General features: G+C 42.1%; 2 protein-coding genes across 2 annotated transcripts; one reads left to right on the top strand and one right to left on the bottom strand.

Moving 5' to 3' along the window:
* The first annotated feature begins 3,125 nt into the window (after positions 1 to 3,125).
* Positions 3,126 to 6,634, top strand: LOC120058638 (syntaphilin). Its single transcript, XM_039007394.1, has 4 exons — positions 3,126 to 3,136; positions 3,244 to 3,378; positions 3,737 to 3,886; positions 4,171 to 6,634. Exons 1-4 carry the CDS (start codon positions 3,126 to 3,128, stop codon positions 5,438 to 5,440), a joined length of 1,566 nt encoding a protein of 521 aa, XP_038863322.1. The 3' UTR covers positions 5,441 to 6,634.
* A 1,025-nt stretch (positions 6,635 to 7,659) lies between these two features.
* On the bottom strand, positions 7,660 to 9,536 carry LOC120059230 (peptidyl-prolyl cis-trans isomerase FKBP1A-like). The gene is made up of 5 exons (XM_039008118.1): positions 9,443 to 9,536; positions 9,280 to 9,327; positions 8,653 to 8,765; positions 8,279 to 8,451; positions 7,660 to 8,091 (listed from the first exon to the last, which is right to left on the bottom strand). Exons 1-4 carry the CDS (start codon positions 9,528 to 9,530, stop codon positions 8,323 to 8,325), a joined length of 378 nt encoding a protein of 125 aa, XP_038864046.1. The 5' UTR covers positions 9,531 to 9,536; the 3' UTR covers positions 7,660 to 8,091; positions 8,279 to 8,322.
* Between the last annotated feature and the right edge of the window lie 831 nt (positions 9,537 to 10,367).

The raw sequence follows: 10,367 nt of genomic DNA, 5'->3' as shown, positions 1-10,367 counted from the left end.
TGATTACACCAATAAATATTATTTGGATAATATTTTATCAAACTGGGTTGTGATATCCAGCACTAATGAGATAGTTATGGCACCTCTATGTATCTCCCAGGACCCAGACCCAAGTCACTCCCTTTGTGAGAAAGCAGGGCCTGCTACAAGACATAATTTGGACTGGACAGGGTTAACATCTGATTTGTCTCATTGGGTCAGAGTAAAGGTTTTGGAATGTTCTGTTGTTGTTTTGTTCAGGAGATTTAGGTTTACTTTACTTGTTTAAATAAGATGGTTTTGTTATTGTTCATTATGCCGACAGACTAGGATTTGTTAGATTTACCAATTTCAGTAATTTAATAAGGGTAGTTTTAGTTCAGTGTTGTAATTAAGCAATTGTTTTTAATCTTAACGATCTGTAAGTATAACTGAATCTTATTCAATGAAATGTATGAGCAGCCTTCTTCAATGTTTGTAAAGTATGTATATAAAGTCTCAATTAAAAGAAGTACAAGTTCACCATAGAAGGATGTTGAGCTAATACTTTGAAGAATAATGAGGATACAATGGCAATGATTTTAATGAATCTATTTCAAAATTACACATCTACATACAACACTGTTGCCCTGGCCTGATGCATTTTTGGTTCCAAAAACCCATGCCCCTTGTAAATAAACATGTTGGCAAGATACTACTATCAGACCATCCCCAGATGCCCCACCATCGGTAGGTGTTAGATAATTGCCGAATGATGCGCCATGATTCATTGTGTCAAAGAGAATCCGATGCATTGTACGTAATTACCAAAATATCTTCGTAGCAGGTTCTCAGACCTGTGTGAAGCTAGCCACAATAAGGATTAGCCACAATCGTGGAATTTGCGGTTCACCTTCAAAATAAAAGGCTGATACCCCATTTCATGGACTGAAGAGCCATAGGTAAGGCTGTACATTGCAATATGAATGTTCATTACAATAGGCTGAATATTGAGGTGATTTCCCACATTTAAAGTTCCTTAGTATGAGCTATGACGCTATTTGTGTAAACTTCAGAATTGTAATCCTTGGATGTCACGAGTATTTTTAATTATTGTCTTGTTGAATTTATATAATAACATTCCGACCTTGTTTAGCATTATCTAGTGCAATTATTGCGTGATTCCACTATTGTTATCAGTTTGAATCACAATGTGGAACTTTTATTTTGAAGGCGTTACAGCAAATTCCGCTATTGTGGCTAGCTTCACACAGGTGGCTCCCGGCATGGACTCATCAGTAGCACAGTAACCATCTACATGCCACTGGTGACGGTTCTCAGGCGTCCATACACAAGTCCGACGGGGACATATTCTACTCCACGATGTAGGACTATTTATCGGCCTGCGCAAAAATGGTAAATGTTGGGAATCGTATCATCTTGTTAGTGTACTGCTATGTCAGAGATCACAGAGTCAGGTAATCGCTGCATCAGAGAGGAGGCTGGTGTATTGAATCCCAGTAGCCTATGTAGGGCACAGCCAGGGCTAAATTCGTTTGTCACCTATTTCTGCCTCGTCTCGAAGATTCCAAACGTTGGATGGAATGTTTGGGTTCACCGGAAAGTGATGTTGGCTGGTAGGATTTTGCTTTTAGATTTGCACTGGCATATAATCTATGGTATAGTAGTTGTTTTCTATAATGTCAATGTCTCTCGTAGTGACGCACGGAGATGCAACTGATATTTTTAGTGCTAATGGCTTTCTGCGTCTTGTCCATTCATCAACAGCGCACGCGTCTATAGGAAAAGAAGACATTGATTAAAATATTGGAAATTTTAGTGGCAATATTCAGTTTGTTCATGAGCGAAAAGCCTGTACAGCGCTCCTTGCTCTTCTGCATTGTACAGATGACGTAAAGCACCATGCTCAACCTTATTCAGTAATTTCACAGAAACCTAGGTAGGTGGCATTAATGTGAATCAAATGATCAGCCAACATTAAACCTTATTCCCGTTAATTCACCCTCATCCTACAACCCAGTTATGCCGTCTGATGCTGCTCACAATTACATAAGAAGTACATTGCTTGACCCACCACCTGTTGTGCAGGGGCTCTACATTATCCACTGTAGGGTAGGCCTAGTTGTGATCCCTGGCTCTCCCATGCTTTCCTGTATTGATCAATTGTACTGTGTCCTCAAATGTCCCATTGGCACAGTGACAGTAGACAACCATATCACATGGCATATCACAGACATGCCTTGTCTTTGTATCTCTGAGCTGCTTTGTGCTCAGCAGGGATTTTCTCTTTGATCATACTTTTTTGCTCTATTATTGTTTGAGCCAGGCTGCTCAGCTCAGTCAGCCACAGATGTGCTGATGCTGCAATCCTGTTTGTACAACACTTTTTAAAAATCAGTTTCTGTACCAACTGGTCTGGTTTTGTTATGTTATTTGTCATTTTTGGCTCTTGGTTCATTGGATTTTGCCGGTGGATATTAAGATTTCTGTTTATTCCCGGCTGTCTGTGGTTACCAGGGATGGGTTGTGCAGCAGTGAGATGGGCGATGGACTCACAGAATGCCCTGTCTCTGTCCTGGTCTGTCCTGTGAAAGGCTTCTTTATCTGTTGAAGGGCTCCTGATGGCCAGACTGGTTTACTCATCAATGGGCTCCTAACATGCAGGGCAGTCATGGCCACAACAAACAGTAGGCCTACCACCCCCCCCCCCCCCCACCAAAAAAAGACTTTATTATCTTATGATGAATGTGTTTTTTTAATACACAGCTTGAGACCATGACAAAGGATTATGTCCTTGCCCAGGGATTAAAAGTGGTATCTGGTGGGTAGAGGAAATGTCCACAAAATGGATTGCTTTTCTATGTTAGTTTTTAATGGATTATCTCCTGTCTACATCCATTCTGTTTTCTCTATCTTTGTACATTATGTATTGTACAGTCCAACTGTAAGCCATCTTCCTAGACTTCATCTTGGAGCCAGCAGCAGAGTGATAGTGGTGGTCCACACCCATGTCACTTCCTCCCAGTCGGAAGCCCTCTGCAGGTCAGCGCAGGTACTGCTGCTGCCGTCTCTTGCTATTGTCTTTTTTTGCTGTGTGATGATCCCAAGTGATGATGTATGAAAATGTTAGGGTAGTATAGTACCACATGTATAGTGAGTGAGTTTTTGGAAGCAATCCATTGATTTTGTTTGTTTTCTTAATGTTTGTGACTGAAGATAAGAGTCTCATCAATGTGTAACATTAACATAGCCTCTCTGTTACAGGCGGTCAGTGGCTACTAGCAGTGGGCGCCATTCCCATAGCAATGCCTCCAATACCAACACTTACCCCACCAACACTTACCCTGGCAGGGCTAGTGAGGGCAGTCCTACAGCCCGGACATACCCTGGCACACCCAGGTAAGACACAGCATCTGTACATCATATGCAAAACACAAGCGAACATAGTTTTGTTTTAGGAATCTTTTTTTTTTAGGTTGAGCCCAAAATATCATGCAATAAAAATGATTCAGAAGAATACCAAGCAAATGTTTTCAGAAAAAGGTGCAGCATAAAAGGGGGGGAAATAAAAGGGGGGGAAAGCATTTAATGTAGTCTTGAGATTCATAATTTATTTTAAAAACCGAAAGACCCCACTGATATCTTCTAGCCTCTTCCCCAGCCTCTGTTATGATGGCAGTTTTTATCTGATGATTGATCTCTGATGCATAACTGGTAACCACTATACACTCTCCTTCACACCCCTATGCAAACCCAGGTGTCAGGCGAAGCACACCACCTGCAGTGATAACCATGGGATCCGTCCCCCCACACCAGAACAGTACCTCACACCCCTGCAGCAGAAGGAGGTGTGTATCAGACACCTGCGAGCCAGGCTAAGGGAGAATGTTGAGATACTGCAGCACAGGTGAGTCCGGAGGGATGTGTTGTGACACAAGCAGAATGTTCCTGATCAATGTGATACTTCAGATCTAATGGCCAATAGAAGTGTCTCATTCACAACCCAGCTCTTGGGTTGCATGTAACCACGCTATGACTACAAAAATAGCAACATCAATAACGGTCTTCCATTTCACTACAGAAACTGGGATTGTGTCTCATGCCTCTCAAGGCAAACCACACATTGATTACTTTTCCTTGGGAAGCCCTCATATTCTCAAACCCCTCCCCCTCTCTCCTTCTCTCTCTCAGGGACAGTGAGATAACTGAGATGAGGACCCAGCTGTGTCGGATGCAAGAGGACTGGATAGAGGAGGAGTGTCATCGTGTGGAGGCCCAGCTTGCTCTAAAGGAGGCGCGCAGGGAGATCCAGCACCTACATGAGGTTGTGGAGACAGTACGATCAAATCTCGGCACCCCAGAAAAATCCCCCCACAACCAAAAGCCATACCTTTCACCGCAGGGACCCAGACCTGTCAAGTCCCGCTCCTGTGGTTGCTCCCCAGCCAGCACCCTGAACCGCAGCACCACCTACACCCGGCTGAGCAGTGAGGGCCTGCATCTGGGCCTGCATCTGGACCGCAATGGAAACGTCCCAGGGCCTGACCTGCGTGCAGCGGCACGGGCAGAAGGGGGACGGACCCACCTGCTCCTGGAAGCAGCCCTTCTGTCAGAACAAAACCCAGCCGGCTCGGCCCGTGGCCCCTTCTCCTCCACCATGCCACACTCCTCCGCCTACGAGAGACTGTACAGCGGGGGGGCTGTCCTGCCTGTCTCCCACTCTTGCCATTCCCTAGGTAACAGCTGCAGGTGCAGCGGACACACCTACATCCCGCATCACCACCTCTTCCTGCACCTCCCTCAGGAGGAGCCCCCGGCTGCAATGGCAGCGGCTGCTGCTGCTGCCCCCGTGACAGATGTGAAACCGGAGGTCCGATCCCAGGCCTGCAGCCCCACCATGACCTGGGTCTCAGAGGAAGGAGAGGGAGAAGAGCTAAGCATCATCTCCCTGGCAACAACCGACAACACCCCAGCCTACTCTGAACAACAACCGTTCCCTACCTTCTTGTCTTCCTCCCCTCCTCCCCAGCTCTCCTACAACCTAGAACCACTGCCTCCAGATGGCCCAGTGGAGATGACAATAATGCCAACAGTGGCCCAAACCTGCCAGCCCAAGCCTGTGTCATTGTATTCACCAGAGAGGCAAGGGAGCGTGACAGTGGTGGAGAAGGAGGAGGCTGTTGAAGTTGAAATCGTTGTGGAAGGGGAAGAGGGGGAGGAGGGGGCTCCCCAGCGGAACTTCTGGAGCCGATACTTCCTGGTGGACCTGTTGGCGGTGGCCATGCCGGTAGTGCCAACAGTGGCCTGGCTGTGCCATGGGGCCCCGCGGGAGGTCATGCCTGTCTACCACATTGGCTCTCTGCTCCGGGGTTGCTGCGCTGTGGCCCTTCACTCTCTGCGACGCAGGGGATGTGGCCGGGGCCATGACCCCACAAGCATGAATGGGGCGAACAATATCTGACAACTTTACTCTTTAGTCCCCTGACTCCCCTCACAGCAACCATGCAACCCCAACCTCTTACGAGCCACAGCCACAAAGGCAATTATACAGACTTTGATTTGGACTTAAACTCCTATTGCTTTTTATTCTCCACCCACCACGTCTGATTTGAGGATGAACTTGAGATTTACATGATCCGATTGTATTGCAGTTGACCTTTGTGAATTTTGTTTATTGGTTACAGCAGACAGGAATTAGGCTAATTGTATAGTTCAAGCCTGTTTCTGTTAGATTTGTAATCATGCCTTGCTATCAAAGAAAATCTAATGCAATAGTGATTTGATGGGGAATGCATGAGCCTGCTTAAATTGACTTTTTGACACTGGTCTACAGTGTCTCCCGTAACTGTACATTGCATGTAACCCTGAGAAATGTTCAGCCTTTTGCCATTACCTCACTTTAAACAGACTTGCTACATTTGAACCTTGAAGACTTTGATGTATGCTTCATGAATCTTCTAGTGTTGTCTTTGAAATTGGGGTGAATATGGTTCATCTTGTTAGAAACATCAGCAACATTTTATTTTAGTTTCTAGAGCTAAGTGAATGAGGGATCTGAGTAGGAGTTCTAGTTGAATGTCTTTGAATTCTTTATTTGCTCAAGAAAATAGATAGAAAAATACACGTGTTTGCACAACGACCAAGAGATAGAGAATCTATTACATTTCAGGGATCCAAAGTTTATCTTCTGGTTTCATTCATTTTATTTATAGTCCAAGGATAAGATAAACATTCTGAATAAGACTAGCACTGTCATTATCCATGCAAATGCTGAATGCCAGTGCAAGTCATAAAAAATGCCAACTAGGTATTTATTGTTAAGGCACATATACCATTTACTAAATTTTGCAATTTACAATTAAGAATATGATCAATAGTTAGCCTAGATATTTGTTTCAAACATTGCACTTTTTTTTCCACCTTTGGGACTATACTGTACTACTTGAAGTTTGTAGTGGCTTTGCATGTCATCAAACATTAACCATGCCAGTCTTCTTTAGAGCCACATCGTGCCGCTAATGCTACATTGACGACAATTATTCAAATTCAGTGGTCAAAATCAATGAGGAAAAAGCAATGATGAAATGTCTTTACTTGGGTTGATAAATTGCACAAAAAGCTGTAGAATGCAAAGTGTAAATAGGTCTGGATGTATTTCCTCTTCCGTTTGAAAATAAACTGAAAGTTGCCTTTGTGTGTCATCTATTGAAGTGTTGTCTGAGAGAATTAAGGACGCATTAGAGACGCCTGGGAATCAATATGAAATAAAAATAAATTCAAAGTCTCTTTTTGAAGTTGATAGAACATCCTGTCAAAAGCTCTAAGGGATGAGGAACAATTGTTTTCAACCAATGGGGTGAGAGTTGACTCACTGTGTTTGGGGAAATTTAATTTTACAGATGCATAGCTTGCTGAACAAGTTCCTTCAAATCTGGTTTTAGCACTTTACTAATCCTCCTCTGAAAACAAAATCATGCAACTTCACAAATCTTATGGTACAATTATGGAATAGTACTGTGAATGATATTTGGCCCAAAACAAAGGGTCTCTATTTTGCATTCCCTTGTGATTACTAATGGTGTTCAAACATGCCCTCAGCACTTCTCAGAGCAACACTAGAAATAATTGGTATACAGTTGTCAGATACTGTGCAGCATTAAATCAATGATACAAGGAAAATTGGAGAAATCAGACCAAACTATCCTAGTTTAGAGAACAAGGTCAAGCCTACTGGGGAATAAAGGGTGATAATTTTATTGAAACATACCATATAAAAATTCACCCATTTTGTTGCTTGAGAGGATAACTACACCTGCCAGCATGTGAGTTCTGCACTATAATAATGACCATCTTTAATTACACATGTAATATTTGGCCTTACCAAGTGTGTGCCACGCTTGTTTATCTATTCAGTGTTTAATACAGAAAGGTAACGCTACTGGGGAAAAAATATATTAACCAAATCTTTAAAAAATGAAAATGCCACCCAAAAAACTATTTAGCTATTTGTTTCATTAGTCCATTGTTGGTAGTCCCAAAATATTTTGAATGTCAGCAATCATACCAGCAGTATTTCTGTATTTTGAAAGTTATATCTTGAAAACTTGATTGCTGACTTGGAAAACATTTTGGGTGGTTTTCATTTCAGTAAACTTCTGCAATCCAATTACATTACTCCAATCCATTTGGGGAAAGTCATTTATTCATTTTTTTTTCTCTCAATTATCATGTCCACAATAACACATTTTCTGAAAAGCAAGGCCACTCAGAGCCACAAGAATGAGATCAAATTGAATATTTGTATAATGATACTTTATCCAAAATTGTGTCAGTACCTACCCCTGATGGCAGGTATGACTTACAAATTTCACAACAAAAAAGACCATAAAAACATACATAATAAAATGACATGACATCTGAAAGGTATGGCCTATGACTTGTTAGGGTGTTCTACTACAAGATATATCAAGAATAAGGTATTTTAAGCAAGTGACACATTTGAATGGAAAGGAGAGTGAAGTGGGGAAGCTGTAGATGTGAGTCTTTTACAGGAGTCAAGTGCATTTATCTTCCTTTTGCCTTTTCGTCCATGTTCCCGAGATAGGAGTCAACCTGCAGAAGGGGACAGGGATGCAATTCTGTGGTTAACAGAACAGACACGACATAGGGGATTATGAGAGATGAGCACCAAAGCTTGTTAAAACACACCAATGAGCACTTAAGCTCATACAACTATAATTTACTCCAACAATGTAGTAGTGCAATTTGAACAGGATATTTGTCTGCAGAATTGTCTCACCCTGAAAATCTGAGTGGAATTAAACATGTAAGTGCACACAAACATCACTCCAGGCCCATCAGCTCCACGTCAAAGATGAGGGTAGAGTTGGGTGGGATGATACCAGGGTGCCCTTTGCTGCCATAGGCAAAGTCCGGCGTGCAGGTCAGAGTTGCCCTCTGGCCCACACTCATCTGTGGGGAAGGTGACCCAAAAAGAGAGGTCATAGTATTATTGTTGAGACACCTCTAATATAACCCTATAATGGCTTGTGTCCTTGCAAATCACCCACAAGCCAATTTTTAGATTTTCAAAATGATTGAAACAAGTGGTGCAATCGTACAAGAGAATAATGGGGATATCTAATGCAAACACACCCAGGAGACCCTTCTTACCTGGCCAACCCCCTCCTCCCAGCCACGGATCACCTCCTGCTTGCCAATCTTGAACTTGAAAGGCTTGCCTCTGTCCCGGGAAGAGTCAAACTTGGTTCCATCAGTCAGTGAGCCTGCGATAGGATTGAGAGAAGATAAACGTTAGTTATACTTGCCGAGTTAAATTAAATAAATACAGCCGTGTACCTAAATTACATTATGTCCCCTCCCAAATTGTTAGCTAGTATCCATGGATTAAAATATTTAATTACAGTCCACTGGACAAACATTATCGGCTACTGGCTAACTAGCCAACTTATTTGCTAAAGATACATTCATCTTAATTAAATCCATTCTCACTGATTTGAGAAAACTGTCAATTAGCTAGCTTGCAAGTAGTAGTATGGCAACTAGCTACAAACGTTAGCTTAGCTGGGGTGTAACGTTACAACTACTTTAACCGTAGAAAAATAACTTTATTTAAATTAACTAAGCAAATCGTCTAACTAATTGTTAGTTATGAGACAATGTCCGTTTGGCAGATTACACACATTATATAAATATAACATTTACTTTGTTGCCGACGCAAGTGGATAACTGACAATAGCTAGCTAAGCTATCAAGCAAGTGCCTAGCTTGCTGACTCACCGACATAATGCACAACGCATGTCTGTCCTTTTTTGGGAAATGTCTGTCCTAAAAGATGGAAGAAATTGAAAGAATTAGCTATGTATTGTGTTAACGACTTAATATTTTGAATTTAGCAACATCCTCTTGACTAATTTAATCATATTTACTGTTTTTTCCTTACCATCACCCGGGGTTATGGTCTCGATTTCTACTCCCATTTTACTCTCCGACGCACTACAATGCAAACGGAAACTGGAAGTCAAGCTCATTGAATTCAAGAAAGGGGGAGGGCATTATAAAATGGCCAATACCAGTTATATGATGAGAATTAGTGTATGCCTACTTGGTCATATTTTAGTCGCATCTACATTGATGTAGTGTCATTTTTCAAGGGAGATGATGATAACGTAAAAAATAACAACTGGTTGACAATCAAACATTTCTAGAAAGATACAATAATTCAAGTTGATGTCATTAACACGTTTGCAATCTAGTTATGCGAGTAGTCATACCATATTTTTAAAAAAATAAGACAACCGTGATGGCAACATGACGTTTCGATACAATGTTATAAGTGCCTACAGATAACTTGTTCGTTCGACATCTTTTTGTGTCGGTAAAATGTATTATGAAAGAAAAGGCGGTGGAAACGCCTTTATGCGCAAATATTGATATAATAACCATCCTATTGAAGTAAACTTTGAGTCACGCGATGATATCATAGATAGATCAGATATCCCACCGGATGTATAAGTGTGAAGCATCCGGTTGGCGTTTCTACTCACTACCAAATATGGTGATGGAGGAAGCTCTGTGGCCGGCAGTGGGAGAAGATGGAGCAATATAGATTTCTGCCGACATTTTCTCAACCATTAAACATTTGATATCAATACCGTTTTCTGATCCCAAAACTAGAATCTGTTACGAACAGAGTGGACTAAGTTTTGTAGATTTTACACTTTGCCAAAGTAAAAAAACAACAACGTTGTTTAGGGGTGCAAAGGCGAATGTAGTTATTGCACATGTGCACTTCACGGAGTAGGCGTTACACAACGCAAATATGCAAATAACTTGCTAGCTAGTGCTTGGCTCTGCCCCCCTCCTTG

Source organism: Salvelinus namaycush, chromosome 14 (assembly GCF_016432855.1).
Source record: "Salvelinus namaycush isolate Seneca chromosome 14, SaNama_1.0, whole genome shotgun sequence".
Taxonomy (NCBI): domain Eukaryota; kingdom Metazoa; phylum Chordata; class Actinopteri; order Salmoniformes; family Salmonidae; genus Salvelinus; species Salvelinus namaycush.
The sequence above is the reverse complement of the archived record's forward strand: the minus strand, read 5'-3'. Positions and strand labels throughout refer to the sequence as shown.

Excerpts from the sequence above, each read along its gene's own strand:
- LOC120059230 (XM_039008118.1), bottom strand. The coding sequence starts at position 9,530 with ATGAGCTTGACTTCCAGTTTCCGTTTGCATTGTAGTGCGTCGGAGAGT. Across the intron at positions 9,328-9,442 it reads GACCATAACCCCGGGTGATG|GACAGACATTTCCCAAAAAA; the intron begins GTAAGGAAAAAA and ends TCCATCTTTTAG. Across the intron at positions 8,766-9,279 it reads ATGCGTTGTGCATTATGTCG|GCTCACTGACTGATGGAACC; the intron begins GTGAGTCAGCAA and ends ATCCTATCGCAG.
- LOC120058638 (XM_039007394.1), top strand. Across the intron at positions 3,379-3,736 it reads ACATACCCTGGCACACCCAG|GTGTCAGGCGAAGCACACCA; the intron begins GTAAGACACAGC and ends ATGCAAACCCAG. Across the intron at positions 3,887-4,170 it reads GTTGAGATACTGCAGCACAG|GGACAGTGAGATAACTGAGA; the intron begins GTGAGTCCGGAG and ends TCTCTCTCTCAG.